The sequence below is a fragment of the Argiope bruennichi genome, chromosome 4 (assembly GCF_947563725.1).
Source record: "Argiope bruennichi chromosome 4, qqArgBrue1.1, whole genome shotgun sequence".
Lineage (NCBI taxonomy): Eukaryota > Metazoa > Arthropoda > Arachnida > Araneae > Araneidae > Argiope > Argiope bruennichi.
In genome coordinates this window covers 90,576,369-90,601,590 of record NC_079154.1, presented here as the reverse complement: position 1 = coordinate 90,601,590, position 25,222 = coordinate 90,576,369, and the positions used below count along the sequence as shown (strand labels likewise).

General features: G+C 28.8%; 1 protein-coding gene across 4 annotated transcripts in view; it reads left to right on the top strand.

The window, feature by feature from the left end:
- LOC129966170 (cholesterol transporter ABCA5-like) overlaps positions 1-25,222 on the top strand; it is a 92,259-nt gene that overhangs the window by 51,518 nt on the left and 15,519 nt on the right. For all 4 annotated transcript variants that reach the window (XM_056080567.1, XM_056080569.1, XM_056080570.1 and 1 more), the window contains 7 exons: positions 6,503-6,562; positions 8,730-8,855; positions 11,139-11,339; positions 12,085-12,233; positions 16,524-16,599; positions 18,058-18,275; positions 21,840-22,057. In XM_056080567.1, the coding sequence (XP_055936542.1) occupies positions 6,503-6,562; positions 8,730-8,855; positions 11,139-11,339; positions 12,085-12,233; positions 16,524-16,599; positions 18,058-18,275; positions 21,840-22,057 (1,048 nt within the window). The remainder of the gene's footprint in view (positions 1-6,502; positions 6,563-8,729; positions 8,856-11,138; positions 11,340-12,084; positions 12,234-16,523; positions 16,600-18,057; positions 18,276-21,839; positions 22,058-25,222) is intronic.

Here is a 25,222-nt window from a genome sequence, read left to right as displayed (position 1 = left end):
GAATCAGATGTAGTAAGGGGACAATAGACTGTGCCTACACTTTTGGAAACTATTTAGTCAGGGTTAAGGAATTTTATACGCATAAGTATTAAAATTTAAATACGTCAATTTCTTAAAAACTTTTCAAAACAAAAATTAGTATATATATATATATATATATATATATATATACAAAAGTATTAGAATCAAGTTAATAGGAAAAACAAAAATCAAATAAAAATTAAACCAAAAAAATTATTAAAAAAATATTAAAAAAAGAATCCGGCCTGAAGACCTTTTCAAGGGTCACCCTCAGGCAGGGATTCAAATAAAGGGATTTTTTCTGTGAGGACATACAGACTTTGTCTAATAATGATTCCTCGTGACCCGAAACATTATTAGACAAAGTCTGTATGTCCTCACAGAAAAAATCCCTTTATTTGAATCCCTGCCTGAGGGTGACCCTTGAAAAAGTCTTCAGGCCGGATTCTTTTTTTAATATTTTTTTAATAATTTTTTTGGTTTAATTTTTATTTGATTTTTGTTTTTCCTATTAACTTGATTCTAATACTTTTGTATCAATTCATCTGTGTTTTAGAAGTAGCTGCAATTGCGCTCTCTAAATACTATGAAGTTCCTTTTTGGTTTTAGTTGAAATAGGTAATAAATTTTAGTTGCGATTGCGAAACTGTTTTGTTTCATTTTCATTTTAGTTTCGTTTTCAAACTTTTTCTTACTTAAGATTGGTTACTTATATATATATATATATAAATTTCAAAACATTCCAAGTGACTTAAATTTAAATATTTAAAATATTTTTTTCCTATTACCTAATGTAAATTTATTTGAAATAAAATTACGTATGATTTTATAATTCCAATTTAATACTTATTTTTTGGAAATATTTTTATACACACTTACCGAATTTGCATAGGAATTTTATGTTCTTCTGAACTAAAATTGACTTTTAACGAGCTAAAAAAACGAGATAACGAAACATAAAATGCACGTCCCATTTTCTTTCAATGTTTGACCGAAATCTTTATTATCAATTTCCTTTAATTTCTTCAAAAATTAAAAGACATTTAGAAGGTTTCAAAGATAGTTAAATCTAATTACAATATCATTTTGAAAAATGTCATTAAGATGTCTTTTTTTTCCTCTTACCCTTTAAATATTTATTTTATAGAACAATACTTTTTACAACATTATTATATGTTTTACAACATTTAGATGAATATAAACATATATTTTGGTGATGAATCGATAAAAATAAAATTGCACGTTTTCGTCCATTTTTTCTTATTTCAAAATTCACTGTCCAAAGCATTAAGCTATGAATAAGAGGATAAAAAGCAATATTTTTTGGCAAAATTCTGGCCTCCAAAAACGATTGGTATTTAATATAGTAATATATATTATTAATAGAATTTGAAATTAATTGCATGGTTAAATGCTTTTGGATGTTAAGGGATTAATTTTGAATGTCATATGTGTTTGATTGGCCTTCAGGAATCTTTGATATTATACAGAAAACTTATGCACTGAGCAAAGTACACTGATGACCTTTAAATACAGACATTCTACTAATCAGGAACTGAACAATACATGCTCGATTTATAGTTCCATTTGTAGAAAGGTTGATTCGTTTAGGAAGTAATATGTACCGGAAATACGGTCTCAAATGAGACCAGCGGCTCTGAAATGAGATATGAAATTATTAACTCATTTTATCATTTATTGTAGGTTAATGAATATGGGAACCCACATTTTCAAATAGAATGGCGAATATTCGATTAACTTAATGTAAAATATCTTTGGAGAATTGATCGTTAGTAGATATTCGGCAGTATGATTCTCAGACTTCTACTCAACAATTTCGATACCTTTATCGGTAAATTATTCCACTAATTATTGTAGTCGTCGACAGAGAATACAGTTATAATTGTCTCTGAATGGGGTATTAATTTGTTGGATTATGATGCTGTTTGAAGACGAAATTCGTAATTCTGAAATGTAATCAGATGACTAAGAAGATATTCAAACCGACATTCCCAATTCAATATTTCACACAACAGGAAGACATATCTGATGTTTAGATTAAATATGCATCTAATCCACATATGTGGAAAATATTCGTAGTTAAGACTGGAGTTTGCTACCTTTTGATTCTAAAGGTAAGACAAGAATTACGTCACCAGGAATACTATTGATTAACAAATGTCGTATTCGTTCTAGTTTAAATATGCATTAATTTTATTGCTGCCTGTATAATTATATACTTTAGAAATTTTGAATATTATTAATAATAAAAATTGGGTGTAAGGATGAGGATATCCTTCAGTTTCATCCGCGTGACCTTTAAATTTTTGTTGAAATACTTGATTTTCTACAAATTGTATTATGAAATTAAGTACAGCAATTATTGTTATCAAATACGGATCATAAATAGTTCAGTTATATGCTAATTAGATATGAAGAAGAATATTGAAATGGGTAAAAATATTTATTTTAATCATGTGAACATGATGTTGTTTTGGTTTGGGGCTTTGAAGCCTCAAAATGCACGGGCAGAAAATTGGTGATTTATCGCCTTTCAATCAATTCATCAATTTTTCGTTTTTAAGATTATTAAAAAGTGATTTTTAAAAGGTGTCTTGAATGCAGGGGATAAGAAAAGTGACTTATCCCCAACAAAATGTTACAACTCTGAGTAAATGTCAGCCATGTGCTCGATTTTCTTGGCTGACCAATTAAGGCAGGGTCATAAGGAGTTATCGCAAGAAGAAGCACAGAGAATAAAGTGGGAATGAACGCGCAACACAGCGAGGGGAATTATCGAAAGTTATATCTCTCTCTCTCTTTATATATATATATATATATATATATATATATATATATATATATTCGATTTTTATAGTTAGCAAGCCAGCAAAAAAAGAAAAAGAAAAAAGAGTTTGGGAGCTCGAACGACTTTGAAATTAAAACACATACACACATCGCTTTCCTGAAAGTTGACGATTGCACAATATAATAGTCATGTAGTCATTTCAAAGCAGTTTAAACCGGATTTTAGAAAAGAAAAAAAATTCTGGCCACAAGAAAAAATTTTGGAGCTGAAGCGATCTTGCGATAGAGGGAAAAAAACCCCCATGGTTTTCTAAATATCGACGCAGGCGTGATCTGAATACTTGATTGTTTCAAAACGGTTTAAGCTGGTTTTTCACGAAAAAAAATTTTGGCCTGAAAAAATAAATTTTAGAACTCGATTGATTTTGAGATGGTTAAAAACCATAGTTTTCAAATGTTGATGATTGCAAAATATGAATCTTGTGAGAACATGATGTTGTTTATCAGTGGAATTAATACCATGTGTATTAAAAAAATATTGTTTTCACATGATAACTTAAAATTTGCTTTAGCCTTTTTTATTTATTTATTTGCGGAATTTCACAAGAGCAGTACAGATATTTTACATTTATTTATGAGTTAATGGTGTCCTTATGGCTCTAGGTAGATTTGGACTTCTTTTCGGAAAGAGAAAACTTTTGATTTGAAACTAACTCTATTATCCCAAAGGTATGCAATGTATACCGATTTGATCCATATTAAAGTCCAGTGTGCAGCTGCGATTGGTGACGAGCATATCATTAGTAGCAAAATGTCCTAGAAGTGACATAAAGTTTATTAAAGAAAAGTATGTCTGAGAAGCGACATTGAGAACAGTACGACCTACGACACTGTTGGTCTCTGTTTTGAACATAAGTTTCCCTAAAAGTTAAAACAGAGCCAGAAGTGTGTGTATATTACTCAATATCTCTTTATAAACTTCAGGCTGAAAATTTCTTCTCCATTATTTTGTGTCGCCAATAAATTACCTGGCAAAAATCGCATATTTATGTTAAATCTAAAGCTAATATCTAGAAATAAATACTACTCTCCCCATACTCTTCATTGCTGTAGTGTGAAAGATTTTAGGAGAAAGCTAGCTCAACTCTTTCATTTCTTCAAAAGGAATATTGGTATACTAAATTAATGGCGATGAATATTACCTGTTTACGTCCTACTTCTTGAATACTATGTTCCTATCAGCGATAGATGGCGCTGAATTTGTAAATTCTCCGTCATTGAAATCATTATAACAAATTGCAGTTCCAACAGTGCAGTTGTGTGGTGTGTTCCTTTTTTGAGTAATGTGGATATAGTGTTATTAATTGTTAGAGTGTTAGTGGTGTTAATAATAACCATTACCTCTCTTTTTGAGATACTATTTATTAATCAACGGTAATTTTAACTCAGCACAGCACGAGTCTTCATCCAGCTAACAAAATGTTTTTGCATTGAAGGTAAAAATAAAATATTCGTTCCAAATTATGACAACATAGCAATTCAAAATATATAATATTTGAACCAAATAGTGATAACCAAATATTGTGTCCGGATGCTGGAATATCAGCACTAGTTTCAATCAAGTACGGAAAAGCATGCATCATTTGTTAATATTTGACGATAACGTACCATTAAAGCATAAATAGTAACCAAATATTGGCTTCAGATTTTGGCGCATTATCATTAGTGCCGTGATAATAGAATTTCAACTGAAATCCTGTTCATGAATTATTGAGAACAAATATTCTAAGTTTTCGGTCATATCTGACCTTTTTTTCTTACATCCTAAAATCAACTATTGGGACTCCTAATGTAAAATCTCATAACAGTGGAAAATGGCCCAACAGAGATAAAAATCGATCGTACGTGTTATAGGTAAATGAATTGAGATACTTCGTGACTTAATTCTTTCTACTGCTTTCTAAATAGATGAGTTAAAAAAATTTATTACTCCTGAGGGAACCCTAAGGAAACTTCCTTTTACAAGTTATCAATTGCTTTTCAGTACCATAAGTTTTGGGTACTCGTCACGTAAAACGTTAAGTGAAACAATTTCTGCTTTATTTGAGGCCTATTAACTTATAAATAGTCCCAACATAGTTCTTTTTCCTTTTTCCGATATGCTTTCTAAACTGAAATCCTCTTTAATGATATTCAGTTAAAAAAACGTATCACGTAAATAGTTTTTTTTTATCTATACCATATAAAAATTTAAATATAAACACGTATTAATCAAAATTATTTTTGAAACAATTGTATTGAAACTTTTCGAAAATTAAAAATAGCGGAAAAAATATTAATTTTACATAGAAATTACTTTGAAAAATAAATTGCATTCTTATGAATTACTTACTTCCATGCATGTTATCGACGCCATTTGATTGGTTATGAGTTACCCAAGGTAGTACCACCCCCTCCTCTTTTCGTCTTTTTTCTGAGTGCCAGTACATCATAAATTCTCAAATTAAATCTGATTTAGTATTTTAAGCAAAACAAACATCAGTCATGAAGCACCAAACACAAGGTAAATTTATAGACGCCAAGGAATAAGTTTGAATTTTTTCACAAGTTGCAGTAAATCTAGTTTATAAACAGCTGTTTTGTATTCCCCAGATAACATTAATAATTTAAATTCTTCTTCTGAATTTAATGAAATTCATGTTAAAATTGAATTTCCCTTACATATCAAAATCCAAAATGTGCTAAGAATACAACTCACACGTTTTTTTTAATATAAAAACCAGATAATGTAGTTAAAAAGGAATGAATTATCTTTGATTTGTAACTTTCAGTATTAAAACATATTTCGTTGGACATATTTATTATCTAGAAATTTATCAACTGCTTAATTGCCACTATAAATAAAAATCGCATGCATGTAATAAAAATACTTAAAAATTTATAATGGACATATGTTAGTTTTGAATTAATTTTTTTATTTTATTTAAAAGAAAATGCATATCAATTATAAACCTGTATTTTATTAATTATTTTGTTTCCCACAAATGTGGTTGTTTTAAATTTTTTCTTCTGAAAATATATATAAATAAAATCCAAAATTGTAGTTTCTAATTATTTTTAATACTTTAAAAAGTTCTCATATTATAAAAAGAAATAAAAAAAAATCAATAAGCTAGTGAAACCTGTAAAATACATAATAATTACAAAAGAAATTATCTTTATGGAAGATGATAATGTGGTTTGGAAAATTACGACATTCTTGTCATTTTACAATATAGCGAAAAAGAATGTTAAAAGCATTCATTTCAATGGACATATGAAGAAACTTCAGGATAATAAATGATCAATAAAATCAATTGACTTAAATGATTCACGAATAAGATAAATTAAATTTCTTTATTTAAAAATATATACTTATATCCAGCTAAAAAAAAATTCAGTATTACGAAAATGCCCTTTAACACTGATATAACGAATTTAAATTTGCTATTTGTATACAAATGCTATCGTTTCCTGAATGTAATGTATAATTTAGTGCTGAAAAAGAAATGTTTTATTAAACGATACTGGAATGCGTCAAAAATAACATTTTGGAGACTCGTAAAAAAATTAATTTTCATTTATATCGTCATTATTCATTCTTAATATAAAATTGTTCTTCTTTTATATTCAGGGTGAAACAGATGATTCAGTCACTAGTGGGTACCAATGGAAAATTGTTTGTGGACTAATAGTAAGTATCGTATGATCACATCGCATGGCTTGAGTTCAGAATTTACACCACTAATTAAAATAAATTTTTCTCCTAAACTGAGAATTTATTTTCATATTTCTGTGTTCGGAATTTCAAGTTATTTGACACGAATATATGAATAAGAAATGCAGTGAATAAAACTGTAAGAATAATTCCAGAAAGATGTGTAATAAACTTGCAAAAAAAAGTTGCCAATGAGGAAATTTATAGCCATAATTAATAATGATTCGCAAATGTATAAGTTTATTTCCTTAATACTCGATCAGTGCATGTGAGAAAAAAAAATTTCAGATCTGAAACTTAATATTTATTTTAGATAAAAACATTCACACGTTTAATAATTATTTATATAATTACATCTTAATTTTTATTTAAGAATGCCCAATATTTGAATTTATCATTTCTGTTAAACTAAATGTAACAGAAACATTCAGATTCCATTAAAGTATTTTAGAATGATATGTAAAATTTCTACCAATGGTTTAGAAGAAAGTTTGTGTGTTGGCTCTTTACAGAGCAAGTATTTTGATATAGAGTTTCCAAATTCCACACATATATGCTTAGAAGAATTGGAGTATGCACCTTTTAGCATTCTTTAGAAATTTTAAATATAATTTTGATTTATTAACAACTAAGCAAAAGTTTTTCAATTTTCTGGAGCAGCTTCCAAAACTATTAGGCTGTGGTGGCCTGGTGGTAAGGACTCGATTTCGGAACAGGAGGGTTTCAATTCCATCAACGAACTGTCGTGTAAACAAGTCTGGTGCACGTTAAATCCGTCGGAGCCGAACGTCCACCCGCTGGTGTGGTTTGGAGAAGGGGGTGCCAGCGCAGGTGTCATCTACATCATATGACCGCTGCTCACAATTACGAGGTCTATTCCAAAAAAATGACCGTAGTGTTCCTTTAAAACGGTTCAAAACGGGACGTTAATAATATAACTAACTAAAAAAAAATGTAAAATTATTATTGTAAAAGAAGATTTTTACTTCATTTTAAAATAGAAATATTGTCTTTTTAATGACTATAATTCATTTATTTTGTTTTCTTAGCTTCAATTTCGATATGATACAATTGACAATTTTATAATTTTCAACAATATTTTTCCTTATTGCAACGAAATTCAAATCAACTTCATTTTTTCTTCAAATATTTATTCAAGTCATTTTTTTTCTTCTGTTGTTGAAAATAAAGGTAGAAAGATTCCGTCATTATCTGCGCAATTTGATGAGGTATAAAATACAGAAGTTAAGTATAGCAAAAGACAACATTCAGTTAGAAGACAGACTAATCTTACTCTTGCATTTAATTAATGACACTATGATATCTGTCACTTAATTATATTAAAAATATTTATGTACAAAATAAACAGAAGAAGTGTAAGATTATTACAGTAACACAAATGCAATATCTATTAAGATGTTATGTTTAAAAATATTTTGTTGAGGAAATCATGTAAAAAAAATTATTAATGTATAAAATATTAGTTGAAATTAAAAAAAAACCATTATTTCTATCGAAATATCTGGGTGCCAAAGACAATTAGTATTTAAATAAAAAAAAACACCTAATATCATTAAAATAGAAATAATCAATGTAATAGAAATAATCAATAATGTCAGTTTTTTTTAATTCAGTATGCAATCTTCAAATGATCTAAAAATAATCAATAATTAATGTAGTTTTCAGCACAATAAGGACGTTAAAACAGAAACTTGTTAATGTGAAGAAAACTCACTTAATCCTTTAAATCTAAATAACGCGTGATTATTTTCTGCGATCTTCTCCAAGTTTGATTATTTCTTAACCAAAATATAACAAGAAATATCTTTTTACATCTTTAGTAATTAAATCCACCTTGCATATTTTTTTCTGAATATTCAGGATCTAGATTGATTAATAATGCATTTCGCGGAGATCAATAATTTTAAGAATTTTGTTATTTTAGTAACATAAAGCTTTAACCCTTAAAATCCTTAATTATCAATAATTGCTTTATATTAATTTATTTTTTGATCCATTTAAATATATACATTTACTTAATTTGCTTGTAAAAATATTTAATTTCTTGTTATATGAAGATGTTATTTAAAAAATTTTAATTTAAAAATGTTTATTCCATAATATGTTTTTAATATATCCACAGATTCCATTTAGCAATTTAATCTACGGATTATTGCTAATTTATCTTGGAGAGTGGATAACATTTAGAAGGAAAGCGAAAATACAATTAATGAGTCAAGCAACTTGGGACAATGAGCGCAATCCAAAGGTCAGTTTTTTGGAAATAGTTGTGAAAAAATATTTTTTTAAAAATAATGGATTAAATTATTGCTTTCTTTTACCTCAAGTTAGAAATATTTTCTTAAAATTGTTGTCTTATTCTTTTTTTAAAAGAATAGGTGATGATCTATAAAAAATCATATAATTGAATTTTCTGAGTAAACAAAATTAAGAACCTCTTTTTTTTAGAATAGTCTAAAAATGATGTTAGTTGTCCAATCTTATAAAAACAGTTTTCCTTTATTTTAAATTAATCCATAATGATTCTTCCTAAATATATTGAAGGTCAACACAACCAAAATCACAGGACTTTACGGTTATTTGAATTTATAATACGGAAAGAATTTCTTTATGAGATCCACTATTCTTTATCTGAAAATTTAAAATAGAATATAGGAACCTTTTAGTTATTTCTCTTAATAATTATAAAACTTCATTAATTAATTTAAATATCTTTCAATAATATTGGATACATTATTTTTAAATTTCCGTACTGAAATTTTGGAAGAGAGTCATTGTTTAAAAAACACTAGGCCTATTACATTGTAATGACTTGATCCTGACCTATCAAATAAGAAACTAACATTACAGACAATTCCTTTATTTACAGCCTTATATGTACACAAGAAAAACTCGTTCTCATCTAGGTTAATATGATAAAATTTACATAACAGTTGAAAGTTAATCGATCCTCGTTCAATTCGGAATAGTTCCTCGATAAATTCGGAGAAATAACATCACGAGAAAAATTAACCGACTATTAGCTCATCCGGCAACTCCACGGTAGCTCTAGGAATCCACCGATCTTCATCGCGGGGATCTTATCTCAGAAGTCCAAATCACAAGAAGCTTCTCTGACTTCTCTTCAAAACGACTCTCACTGTTCTCTTTCCCTTCTCTTCAAAAAATCTCGCATTATATTTTCCGTCAAATCTCCGCCTCTTATTTCCACATTGGTACACTTTAGCTTCCTGCCACCCAATAGCTGTTCAGCAATCCTTCCTCAATGGTCTCCCGTCGATCGTGGGAATGTACGTTAATGATCCTTCCTCGTAGCTGACCTTCCCGAACACATGTTGATTATAGCACTTTCACAATTAAAAAATAAATTTTAACATCCGAATGGTTTGAAAATCTTGCCCCTTGAAGATACGACTTATTTCTCTGAAACGAAGAAAAATGCTCGTTTGTTTCTTTATCTGGACACAGCTAGTAATGACGGGAGACCGCAATCCCAGCAATGATCCTACTGGGGAAGAGGATCCCTCATCTGGCAGTCTGGAGGTATTTAACAATGTGGGGTTGTTAACAAGTGGTGTCACAGCTGGCCGGACATGCCAATTATCAGGTTTGGGAAATGGGGAACGTTACAGCATCTAAAATCAGAAAAGATGTTTTGATTTTTTGGATAAATTATCATGTTATGTATGGGTACAGATTTCTGTACTTTTGAAAGAGAATCGTGAGGCTACTATGATTAAAAAGATGAGTAAAGTATTAGCAATATCTTGCAACATTATGTAGTATTATTTACTGAGCTGTGGAAACAGCATCGAGTTCTGTAAGGAGTAGCCAGTCGTGTAGTAGTGCATCGGTACAGCTAAAGCAAGGAGACAGTGGAGAATTACAGCCGTTTGGAGAGACCGTATAGTGAAGCTACGAAGATCCGTTCTCCTGTTGAATTCTGTCTGGCCGGTTTATGTGCTGTAGTCGTTATTGCTACCGATTACTACTTGTGGGCTACTGTTTCCTGTAGTGTGCTGCTGTGTGTTTCCTGTATTCATCTTGGCTATATATATTTGTCGTCTGAACCCTGTGACTTTACGGATTTAGTAGTGAAATTACAGTTTCCGTAATTATTTACAATTCCGTAATTCGCAGTTTCTTGCGAATTATTTGCTTTATAGCCAGTTGTGTGTATTTGTTAAAACTCATAAAAGTTGTAAAAATCTAAATATTTACAAAATAATTTTTTTAAATTTTAATGATAATTCAAAATTATATATATCGGTAGACCCCTAAATCACAACCGTATTTATGTTTGTAAATTTTTTGTTATCTTAATGCAAAATATAAATCATTACGTTGATTTGCTATACATTTTTCATGCCATGTACTGTGTTTCTTCACAATGAAATTTTCTACCTCTATTTTGCTTCTGGTTTGTTTTTTATTTTAATAAATATCGTTTTATATAGATAAAACTTTAATTAAAAATTTATTTTTTTCTTTTTCTACTTTATTTTAAATGTACAATTTTTTACCTTGTTAGGCTACTGTGGTCTTAAAATCTATAAAAAAAGCCTACGTATCGAAACGATGTTCTCGCAAAAAGAGAGAAAATGTGGCAATTAAAGATCTGAGCATGACTTTTCTTGAGGGAGAAATATTTGCCCTCATGGGCAGTAATGGAGCAGGAAAGAGCACACTCATGAAACTCCTGTCACTCAATGTGGGACTGACTTGTGGTGAGGTGAGTATCTAAGATACATAGCTTTCCATTAAAGACTATTAATACTCACAAGTTTAATATATCTAAACTTTGAGAAAAATATTTTAATATATTTATAAAAATGGTAAATATATACATTATTATAAAGACTTAAAGAATAAAATTTCTATTATTTATTTTTTTAGGTAAAATTCAAATTCTATTGGACTATAAGTTATTTATGCCGCTCAAAAATCGTGCAGATTTACAAAAAATCATCATTTCCTGCTTATATATTAATAATTATATTTTAAAAATTTACAAATAATTTTGTTTCAACGAAAGTTATAAAATCAAAGCGTACATCTTTCAATAACAATCATGAAAATAATATAAAATTTAAAAATATTCAACACTCAATTTTTCTAAATCTTCTTTCATGCTGGTTGGTATATTTGGTCTGAAAATAAAATTTCTCTTCGTGATTGTTCAGTTCCAAAATCTTTTTTTTCAATTTTCATTGTACTTGAAACTAAATGAATTTCCCTAGTAATTATTTTTATAACTATAAATAAGTTTAAAAGAAGTGCAATGAAACTATATTCAGCATTACAAAGTTATAAGAAACTATATTCAGCATTATAAAATGAAGATATTTTTTCATAAAAGCTATTTTGATGGTTAGATATATGATTATTAAAATTAAATTATAACTATTCAGGTAGTAATTTTTGTAAGTATCATAAAACTTGATATCTATACATTAAATCTTTGATTTACTTTAAAGATAATCATTCGTGACAAATTATTGGATTCTACCACATATTGTGCGGAAGAGAACACAATATGGCCCAATCTGACAGTTGAAGAACACTTGCGATTGTTTGCAGTTTTAAATGGGGTTCCAAGATATAATGCGGAAGATGTTGTCAATAAGTAAGTGAAACCTGATTATTACTTAACAAATAAAATGAAATTATGTGCATTATAAAATAGATCTATAAAATTTGAAGCTCTGAAATATTTCATTAAAAAGTTTCTTTAATAAGTTCATGGGTGCATTTCAAACATTTTTGTTAGATCTTTTATTTTTCCAACGATTTGCAATGAAAGAAATTTAAACAAATAATGAATATCGTTAAAAAGGGATGAGAGCGAATTCTGTGTTAAACCACTAGATACAGACAAGGCAAATTTGCTCAGATGTTTCAAGTTTTATGCGAATTAATTATTTATACACAAACAAACGTAAATTTCAAACTAACTACTCTTATCCTGATAATCTAATTAACATAAATCATATCACTGACTCTTCGACCCGCCGAAGGCACACGGATAAAGAAAAATGAATGACCGGACCACTGCAGCAGCAACATTAGCAGGAATTGTGTTGAATCCTAAGGGCCATCACCAGCCACGGTACAGCCCTTCCCGAAGGAAGTACGTCCCGTCATCGATGGGAGGAGCCAAATCCCCCACCTATTTGTGTATCCAGCCACCATTCTGGAAACATCTCATCCTTATTTCGAGGCACCCCCCCCCGAGGGGAACTAATTAACATAAATCGAAAAAGCTATAATATTGAATTGAGTATGAAAAAAAATTATTAATTGAATAAAACACATCTCAGAATTATTATTTCATCGCTCAACTTCATCGGCTTTGGGATCCACAAATGTATTTAACTCCATATAAAAATGAAATATCAAAAAATTTATCAAACATCATAAAACAAGTATTGAAACATGCTGTTATGATAAATAGAATTATTAATAATTATGTTAAGTACTTGTCGATGGAAGATTATCATTAATATCATTGTCTATCATTTAGCATTAATTCAAATTTGCATCAGGCCTTTTAATCTTTTTTGGAATTACGAATTTAAGAATTTCTTAATTATGCAGAAAGTTTTCAAATAATGTTTTCGGATTCTTATCAGAAAAACCTTAAATATCAATGCATTTTCAATTGGCTAGTATTTCATTCGGATACATTTTGAGATTAGGTAAGAAAATAGAGACTCACAAAGTAGTTTTTAAAAGAAATTAATATGAAGATGCGTTACATATAGAGGCAGTTATGGTAATTGGGAAAGAATTTTGCTGACTTCTTCACTCCTTTCTATTTAATTTAAAATTATGAGGGGCAAAATAAGCTTATAATTAACGTGAGTAAATATTCGTGCTTTGGAGGTCTCAAAAAACAATGCCTTTTATTCCGAATATATTAATCAAGTAACAGCAGTATTCATAATTACCCTGCAATAATGTTTACAATTACCCCAGACTTTGGGGCCGTTGGGAAGGCAAGTATGAATCCAGTGATGAGCTAATATGAAGATAACCCAGTTAAAATTATAGAAAACTGCTGGTTATTACCTCAGAATTTATTTTTCCCATCGTTATTAACTATTTCAAAGTACTCTATTTTTATTGTTTTTGAATAAAAAATAAACATTTGTTTCATGAAATATTGCATATAAATTATCATTACTATTAAATTCCTTCAATTTGGAGTAAATTATAATAATTCTATTTTGCAGGGAAAATCAGAAATAAATCTTTATAAAAGCAGAAATAATTGATTTTCATGAAATGTTATAAAGAAGCAATGTTTTTTTTTTATATAGTACCATAGAGAAAAAATATATTAGATAGTTTACCAAGACTTCATTGATACGTATTGTAGGTACTATTTCCAATTACTTTTTGTTCCCAATTACCATTCCTGTTTTTAAAAATTGAAGTTATTTAATTTTTTTCTTGAAAGTATAGAAAAGGCTTAATTGAAGTGTTTTACATTTAGCGAAATTTGAATGTCGACTATAAATGCATATTGTTCTTTAGATTTAGATATTCTATCATGTTCTTATGAATCTTTTATTTAGTTTTATTTTTTGAAATTAAATTAGCAAATGATTATTATTTTATGATGTAATTTCTCGCAGTATTTGACATTAAAATTAATATCGAATGTTTCTACTGCAGCTAATTACGAGAACAGCATTTTTTTCCCTTTTTTTGTAATACTTTAAATTTTTCATTCATTTTTTTAAGTTTGTAAAAATATATTTATTAATATCATTTATTAAAAAATATATTAGATGGAAAATAATAACAACCAAAATAACTATTTTATATGAATATAATGTTTAATATTTGTAAACTGCAGCATTAAAAATAAATTCTAAATTGGAATGAAATTCTCAAACAACTATTAATAGACATTATTTGTATAAAATTCTTTTGTTCTTATGATAATTCTGAGAAATAATGCCTTCGAGTTCTTATCAGTTCTTTTAAGAATATTCTGCCTAAAATTTCGAACTTAAAATTTCTTCCTGATTTCACTTAGCAAAACAGACATCAAAGAAAGTTTTCATAGATAAAGCTTTTTGAAATTAAGGCAAATAATTTCCACTGAATTCTTTTTATTTTTAACTTACGTAGCCTAGCAACGATTTCATTATTTCAAACTTTCCCCTCTCCTGAATAATTGATGCCATTAACCTTTAAAACTTTTAACTTTTTTATGACGAGTACTGAATGATTTAAATCACGTGGCTTTGTGAACAAAATTCTTGATGAAGTGATCTCTGAATTCTTAATGTAGTTTTTAGGACTTAATGAATATTTGTTGATGCGAAATAAAAATATCATTACATCAGAAATGCAAAGATTTAATGTATAACGGAGCAATCAACAGTAGAAGATATAAATTCTTGAAGAAAGCCCCATTTGAAATGAAAAAAAGAATCTAAATCTTCATTTGTGAACAAGGAATTTTTCATCGAGATTTAGCATTTTTATTCTGAATTAGAACGATGTTTTATTTGAATTTACGAATTTTTATCTGCATTATACTTAACGAGAAAATCGTTAATCAAAATACTTGAAGAACTAAATTTTTATTTCTATGACAAATACAATTTTAATGAAGATAGTAGTATATGCCTGAGTAATTCGAACAGAATTTTTATCTTTTCTATAAATATAAATGGTGAAGTCAACTTTCCTATGCAATTTACTTTTCACGTAGTTGTATAAGTAAAATTATAATAAAATGTTAGAATGAAAAATTAATTTAGTTATATTCCGTTTCAGAAATTTCATAGAGAATAATAATTAATACATTAATAGAATATAAATATTTTTGATTTTTTTTTAAATAGATAATTTTGTAAAAGTTTCTATCCAACAGAAACTGTTGAATATTATTCAGTTAAGCATTACTATTCAAAACTTGCAATATAAAATTATTTTCGAATGCTGTACTAATCAATAATTAACTATTTAATTACTTGTCACAAAATCCTTATTAATCTATATCTTATCCTTCAGTATTTAAAACCAAATTATTCGTATATTAGATTAAATATTTATTACAAAAGTTAAAGTTACCACTTATCAAATCAGCATATATAAGAATTATATTTTCAGTTAGAAAGATTCTTTTATAAAAATATTACAATACACAAAATCTTTTATCGTTTGCAGCTTATATTGCACCAAATAATTTTAATATTTTATAATTTTTCCAAAAATTACAGATTGATAGATACGATTATAAAAACTGCAGAAAGCAGTAATGCAATTCTTTTCTTGGATTTTAAACACTTTTTAAATAATGATATAAAATTTATTTCAATGTTATGAGTAGAAACTAAATATGTGTTTACATCTGGGAATATAAAGATAATCATCTTTAACAGTGAATTTTGATCCCTGACCACCATTAAAAGCAAGTAGTCAAGTTTGAATCAATTTTTACACTACTGGTAACCTCAAGACATTTTTCCAAGTTTAAAGAATTCTTTTTTAAATATCAATAAGATAAAATTAATCCTAACTAAATACTCCTTTTCCAAGTTTTTGTTGATTTAAATACAATTAATAAATATATCTTGTAAGCACCCTTGTTGTTTAATTGGGTAATACTGTGCATACGCAAACTGAAAATGTATTTTTTATTTAATAAAAAATAGTTGTTTAATTCATTATTATTAAACCTTTACTGAAACTTTTTCATGCTTCATAATATTTGCAAGTTAAATTTTGGAGAAATTCGATTCAGGGGTTTGAGTTTCTATGGAGCACAAATATTAAGGCAGTTCAGCTTTGAAGAATTATGTATTCAATAGCAACGTATTTTTTCATCAAAATATTGTTGTCGCTTAGTTCTTGGACTCACTTTATAATTTTTGACAAGTGTTTTATATTTCAGTATCATGAAAGATCTTGCCCTGGGAAGTCATGCGACTAAAAGAGCCAGACACCTATCAGGAGGATATCAAAGAAAGGTAAGAGAAGTATAGGTGAATGTTTTGCCACTTAAAAGCTGATTTATGAGTGATGCAATATCTCACTAATGTCAACGGCTTGGGGCTCTGTTTAAGATTCGTAAGTTCAGATTTCCAATATCTGCAGTGAATCAAAAACTTTTTTAGTAAAATGCGAATAGACGTGTTTAGGAATTTCCTGTGCAAAAATTATAGCCTGAATCACAGCCGAATTTTGATACAGGTTCGCCTGTGTATGCTGTATTGCTTTTTGATGAAAAAAGTTCCAAATTTGTCTAATAGAAGAAAATTGATCCATCAATGGAACTAAGTCGATTAATCATTGAATTGAAATAACATTGTAAAAACGATGTGGAAAGCTATCGTGTGCATTTTTCGTAGCTCCTTAAATAAATGTAATCATAATTCTTTTTCAGTTTTGCATTTTGTTTCAGTTGTGGTCCCATTCCAGAATGTATTACAACAATTCCAGTTTCACTAAAGTAGAATAGCATCCGCCGATAGTTTGTAATAGTAAGAACTGACGCCATACTTTTTACCTGTGGAAGCTCCTTGAATGTACGGAAGCAATGTTATTGCTCTAGTAAAATAGTTAATCAATGTTTGATCCAGTCAAATTGGCGTCTCTTCACTAAGATCATAGCTAACTGAACACTTCATCTAGTGGTTATATTAATACATTTCAAATATTCCTCATTTTATACACATTACAAGCAATGCACCGCCATTTTAATCCATTAGCCAAGACATGAATTAGTGTTTTTTCTTTCTTTCAAATATCGGAACTGCATCGCTAAGAGAGGATATGTATAAATTCTGATGATGATTCAGATTGCAGTTTTTGCACAGAAGTTGCCTAAATGTATTCTGTTTAGTTGGGATCACCCTCTAATTTGGCTGAAAACTTTGGATTTACCAGTGTCATTGGAAGGAATTTTCAGTATCGAAAATATAACCAGTAGCAATGAGCTTTCATAAGAAATAAAAGCTGTCAAAATTAGTACAGTAGTTATGACCGGATATACTTTCAATATTTTACTCTTTACGGAATATTCATATAATTAATAGTTTAAAGATTTCATTCGAAAATTGTATATGGTGAGGGGCAACCCGCTAATGAATGACATATCTGTTATAAAAGATAAAAGTTAGCAAAAACAGATTAATGGTTTGAACTGGGATATTGTTTTTTGATCATGCTAATTATTCAAATATACAGATTATATTTTTAAAATAAAAATAAATTTAACCTCTAAAAATAAGTAAAATATCATTGCGGATATAGCTTATTATTCCCTCCAATCAGTATTGAATCTATTATATGATCATCTCAAAATTATTTAAATAGGTGTGGTGTTGTACCTTTGGATATTCCCATTTCCTATCAATCAGAATAGCTTTTTATTGCACAATCATTAAAGCCAGAAAATCACTTGAGATTCCCCCTCTTTCTTTTAGCTATCTATTGCTCTAAGTCTTTTGGGCAATTCCAAACTTGTTCTGCTGGATGAGCCAACTACAGGAATGGACCCAGTTTCCAAACAGAGACTCTGGAGTAAACTGCATAAGGATTTTCCATCGACCTCTGACAGAACTCTAATTGTCACTACACACTCTTCGAATGAAGCCGAAATTAATTGCACCAGGATTGGCCTATTCATAGATGGCAACCTCAGGTTGAATATTTATATAGATTTATGTTGAATGCTTTATAAGCTTGTTAAATTTAACAACATTTATGTTGAATTCATTCATTATACGGAAGGGAAGCATTTGCATTTTTTTTTAATTGAACATTTATAAATTTCCCGTGCACCACAAAGTATCACACGGGGCTTACAGAAGTATGTAACACATTACAAAAAGAAAATAAGAAAATTTAACAGTTATGAAGGATTACATATGTCAACAATAAATTTACAGAAATTTTTAAAAGCACTTCTAGTGGAAATAAGTTGGTGAAACTCTGTAGGCCAATTTATATTCATATGCTTGAGAGCCAGTCTTAGGGTCTGTCTTTCTTTAACAAACTTGGAACATAGAAGGAGCACATGTTCAACATTTTCCTCCCCACCAATATCACAATCGCAGGAAGATGACGGAAACAAATTAAATTTGTACAAGTAACTTTTAAAGTTACCATGACCAGTTAGAAATTGGGTTATTTTGTAATTAGTATAAAAATGATGGCATGACAGTCTCTTATTAATGGATGGAAAAAATTTCTTTGTTAAGCTCCCTTTATTTGAAAGGAGGTATTCTTGATTCCAAGACTCCACATTTTTTCTCTCGTAATATTCTTATAAAAGGATTTAGGAATATTAACGTCAATGTCGATTTTGCGCTTAGTGGCAGCTTTAGCAAGCCAATCGGCCCGCTCATTTCCATAAATGCCCGTGTGTCCAAGAACAAATGCAAAAACTATTGAGATATTTTTATCTTTCAGGCTTTTAATTTGCTTTTGGATAAACAATATTTAATCGGCTCCAGAATTAACTTCTTCATATAGTTTGACATATCAAATCTACCAATGCATTGTAATTCAATTTAACTTTACACTACCAACAAAAAGCATACATGAAAGCTAGTGATTGAATTTTTGATCAATAAATACATTTACTGCTGTTATTAAATGGTATAGAAAATATTTTCGTAAGACGAACTATGTAAATGTATTGTTCAGATCTTTTTTAGAGCAATTTTCACTGACGGCATCTAATAATATTTCTCTGATGTAATCAAAGCATATATTAGATTCCTTTTCAAGAAACCATCTAGTGAATTTTATATTATTACATCAATAGATTTTAAATACCGACAGCAAAAAAAGTAGTTTCAATCTTGAAGATAAGAAAGATGTCATAGTCACTTTGCCATATCTGGTGAATGCGGAGCTTGTAGAGTCCCATTTGTTCAATATTTTTGTTAATAATTCCCGAATAATAATTGTTTTGTGAGAAAACGCCACATTGTCTTAGGCAATAAATTATCTGGCCACAACTCAATCCTTTCTGCTATAGGAATTTATTCAAAAATGTTTTCGGTTATTAAAAAGACGAAAATTAAACAACAATACTCCGATCATATTGAAATGTTGATGATTAAATGAAATTTGGACGAAACGAAACGAAAAGGGGCATGATTAATCTGTAAACGAATATGTATCTTCATTAAAAATTGTATACCTCTCAGATGCTCTTGCTTTTGACAATTGTAATTCAATTTAATGCATTTAAAGGCTTTTTGAAACATTTCGTATATTTTTGTCGGAGATACTATATTTCAGAAATAAATTCTTATTCATATGTTTTGCTCACTTATATTCACCATTTTAACCCTCTAACTGCGTAATTTTTAAAAATCACTATTTAGATGCGATTTTTGCAAATAAGTTCACATATTTTTCCAACAAAATGAACTGATATTTTTTATTACACGATAATAACATGATATAATAAAAATCTATAATCATAATCATAAACACTCAAAATTGCTAAAAATGGGGGATACAATAGAAAATGAACTGATCGCCAATCCTTCGGAAATCGTGGGACAGTTAGAGAGTTAAAAAAAATCGAAAAATTTAAAATCCATTACATATTGAAAGCAAATTAAATTTTAAGCAATTATAAGAAATCAAATACTGAAAGTAGCTAAATATTTATATAAATCATGAAAATATTTCAGGAAAATTTAACGAACAATTTCTGATATATATGTATTTTAAATAAATTTTTCTCGATACTTTTTAATTACAGTAGTATTTCAGTTTTTTTTTTTTTTTAAATTTGCTCATAGAAATGACAAACTAAAACTTCCGAATTTAGTAACTAAACACCTCGCATTCAATTTTAAAATTCAAAATTCTTATGAGATTAGAATTCACGGCTGTGCAATGAGAAAAATCATATTCATTATACTTGTTTTTTTTTTCTGGACACCGATTGCATATTAAAATTTGTGATAATGCAACAAACTTCGATAAAAACATGTTAGATGAAAAATGCTAACTGCTATAATTCCTCAATCAAATGATACCCTTGCACAATTTGTAATTTCTAATTCAATGTAACATATATTTACTGTTTTATTTTTATGAAAACAAAGATTCAAACATTTTAACGCAATACTCTTGTCCTATTCTTTATTAAATTTATTTTCCATAGTTTAAAGTTCATAGTTATTTAACATACATATATTTGGATAATTTTTCAGTACTACTGTAATTTTTCTGCAAACTTTAATTTCAAATAATAGTTCAAAGAGCACTTATATTTGAAGAACAAGGTGTGTTCAAATGAAAAGGTACGAAACGTCGTAACAATGTAACTGTTAAAATATTTGCCTATGCCGCTATGGGAGAACGTAGCGAGATATCTGGTGATGCGATTGGAATCTCCGGCGTAGAACGGAGCATGCGCTGGAGTCCGCATGGGCAGGAGAGAGCAGAGGCTCTTATAAGGAGCGCCGTCCAATTGACATGGCAGTCCACTACTTGTTGTATTCCTCGAGCACCGATGAACCATTAACTCCGATGTGTACTCTGAGACTGCGAAGACTACGCAGGTCCATCAAAAACAAAATACCGGGGTTACTCAAAGAAGGTGTGGTTCCGCTCCATGATAACGCGCGTCCACACGTTTCCAGGGTCATGCACGCGGAACTGGACCACTTCAAGTGGGAGCAGCTCAAGCATCCACCTTACAACCAGGACATGTCACCCTGCTATTTTCATGTGTTTTGTCCCCTGAAAAAACATCTGAAAGGGAAGCGCTTCAACTCCGACGGTGAACTGAAGGACGCTGTGAACAAGGGAGCAAGGAATTCTGGGAACAAGGAATGGTGTATACATTGAATAAAGTCTTCATTTATACCCACATTGTCGTTTCGTACCTTTCCATTTGAACACCCCCTTGTATGTTAACTGCTATTCAAGTTTTTTTTTTTCAGTTACTATACTTTAGGTACTGTATTCAAGTTTTTCAGGCACTTGCTTATACAGCAAGATGAAATAATTTTCAAAAGCTTTATATTTGAAAAGATTTATAAAGATCAAAACATTTCGCAAAAAGTTAATCATATATATTTTTCATTATATTTAAGAAACTTTTTAATAAAAAAAATTTCAAAAAACTTATATTGTAAGCTCGAAGTGTTTTTTTTTTTTTTTTTTTTTTTTTTTTTACAGCTAGGCTTACACTGTCTAAAAATAAATGCTATTTCAATTATCTTTTTGAAAGGTGCTTAGGAACCAGTCAAGCTCTCAAAAAACAATTCAGTATTGGATACGAACTGACAGTTAGACTGAGAAATGGCGAAATCGAGAAGTTCAATAGATTTCTCATCTCTGAAATTCGAGAAGCTTTCGAAAAATCTCAAAGAGGCTTAACATTGCAGTATTATATCCCAGCAAAAGCTTTCAAATCCATGTCAGCGTTATTTACTGAAGTTGTGAAAAGTAAGTAAAGTTAAATTTCTTATATTGAATAATTTAAATAATACTGAACAGCAATGATTTTGGTTACTTTTACTAGAACAAATTATTAAATATATAAAAATTGTTATCTTTCCTTCTTAAATACTATAAAAATCTCATAAGTTTCAACTTATTTTAGAATGTCAATTATATATATATATTTAATTTACCATTTTTGCATCCTTAATCATGAGGCTTCAGTAAGAATATACTTGAAGAAAATTGCTGAAATTTAAGCTGAAAAATAAATTTCATAATGTTAAATTGAAACATAATATTTAGACATCGCAATATAATGAAGTATTTTCCGACATCATCGATGCTTTCTTTAAATAAAACAAATTATTAAAGATATAAAAATTTGTAATCTTTTAAATACTATAAAAATCTTATAAGTTTCAATATTTTTTATAATGGCAATTATATTTTTTTATTTAACAATTTTGGCACTCTTAATCATGAGGCTTCAGTAAGAATATCCTAAACATCATACTTGAAGAATATAACTTACTAAAATTTGAACTGAAAATTTGTTTTATCATGTAGAAATAAAAAGTAGCATTTAGATATCGCAATGATATTTAAAGAAATCATGTGTTTTACTACGTCATTGATTAATTTATAGCTTTTTGATGCATTTTAAACCGCAATTGTTTAAGTTACTTCTTTTTAATAATAAATGTAGTAATTAGAAAATTATTTAATACAAGCCAACAATGAAAAATGAGTTTATATTTAAATTAGTTATACGTTTGTCGGGATTAGTTACCCTTCCTAACCCCAGATGGCAGCACCTTCATGTTATCTTGAAAGTTATGCAGAAAAGATTTCTTATTTTGCTTGGCAGTCAAGAAAAGTAGACACTCACGTGGATGTGAGCTATGAGCGTGAGGAAAAATCAGAGCAAATTTATTTTAAAGAGAACACAGAAACAAGGCGAGCTTCTTGTGAAATTAGTAGTTTATGAAGAAAATAATTTTATTGTCTTTTAGAAATATTCGTAATCCTGAAATGGAATTGCTTATCAGAAATTGTATAAAAATAAGGAGTGGCACGATGTGAATTAATAGATGACTAGTCAAGAAAACTGTTTCCTGATTTTTCTTGCGTAGAATCTTCTATTTTTTGAAAACAGGAGCTCAAAGTATGTGCTCAGGAACAGTGCAGAAATGCTTCGTTATGGAAATGTCCCCTATATTCGACAATGTTCGAAATATTACTGGCACAAATATGAATGATTTATGAAAATAATTACAAACCGACCAAATTTTCTACAGTCTTCAAATTTTCTGTGGTTTTTCCTGGGTTCTCATGGTGTGGTGGAAATCATTTTATGTATTTCGTAACGTTATCTTATCTATGGGCATCAAAGTAATAGGTATTTTGATATGTCACATTATGGTTACCTCCTTAATTAGCTAAAGATTCCAAGAATTTTTTTCTTCTAAAGGAGTGGAGAACTCTCTCATTGGAGTATTTATATTTGTCGATGTCTAAACGATGTATTTTCGTATCACTGAATAGGGAATATTGATGAAGAAGAATACATTTTTGTTTCCTCGGAACTTAGATCACCTAATTTAACACCTTGTGATTTCTACACTTGGAGGATATCGAGGATTTCGTTTATGTACCCCCCCCCCCTTCACCTCAACTGTCAAGTACATTAGAAGAACATTAAGATACGTGCCAATTCTTTAATCATTACTATTAACAGGATGACGATATAAAATGTGAATTCAACTACAATTCATTCATTCTATGTCATGTGACACAAGCAGCGCACATATAGCATTTGAAAAATTTGCAGAAAATAAATGAATTTGAGATTATTCTTATAATTCACTTTTATAATACTTATAAAAGTGATGCATAAATATGCTTTATATCATTGAATATATAGCTTTTTAAAAATGGTTGAAACTTTTTATAGTGTTCATTATTCTTCTTAATCAATTTGAATTAATGCACAATTTTTCTCAAAAGAAAAAAAAATGTATGTATGATAGAAAAATCATGAAGCATTATTATGATATTTTTACAGCGATTTTATCCCTTTTTTCTTTTATCTGTTGATGCACTTAATATTGGATTTTTTTTCTTTCAAAATGTACCACCAGACACGGGAGTACCAAACTATTTACTAAGAGCTATATCATTCGAATTTGTTATATTTAATAAAAAGAGGTTTGAAATTAAAAAAATACCTTTAATCTCTATATAAGAGATTTCTTAGACAAACGGCCTTTAAGATCGTCATCATACGATGGACTACCTTGGCATCAAAGATTTATTTTGCTTAAAATAGAGAGGACACTAAACCCCTCAGTTCGGAAAAGATTTCGTTTCCGAGAATGAAGATATAGGTACTTTTTCACAAACTTTTAAAAATAACCATGGTTACAGGAAAAATGCACTAATGAAATTCCTTTGTTTTCTCAGAATATTGAGAATTTTGAAGAAAGCTGGTTTATTTTTGTAACATAGAGGTACCGCAATTCTAAAAGTTTATTTTTAAAAGTGAATTTCGCGTAGTATCATTTTAAATAGAAATAATATATTTACAAGAAATTTTTTTTGAATAAAAGTAATCTACTGGTACATCATTGGTGAATTTCTTAGATTGCCAATTGAAGACAATTAATACACAAAAATAATTTGAAAATATATTTAGAATGCTACTAAATTTTAATTTTAGCAGTTTGATGCAAGCTATATTTTAGGTGGGAGGTGTCTATATATTCCCCGCCTTCATTTATTATTATTATTATTTGTTTGAACTTCTTTTTGTTTCTAATTGGAACTATTTGAGTTGTTTCTACATTACAAGTCATTATCTTTATTCTTCTGGTTGATCTACTTAAAGCAAAAAAATTTAAAAAAATAAAAGATTTTGTTAAATGTTACGATAATCTAAGGTTGTTGTTTGTAATGAATTTTGAAATTTCTCAATTTAAAAAAATTAAGTGTCAGTTATGTGCTATAAAATAAAGTATATCTGATGAAATCTTGAGTATGTGCAAGATATTGAGTATGTGCAGTTATTTTATGCTTTACGATAATTAAAAATATAAAAAATATATAAATAAAGTAATTATGTTTAGTTCGCAATAATAATGAGATAGTTAGCTTCAGATAGATAGATAA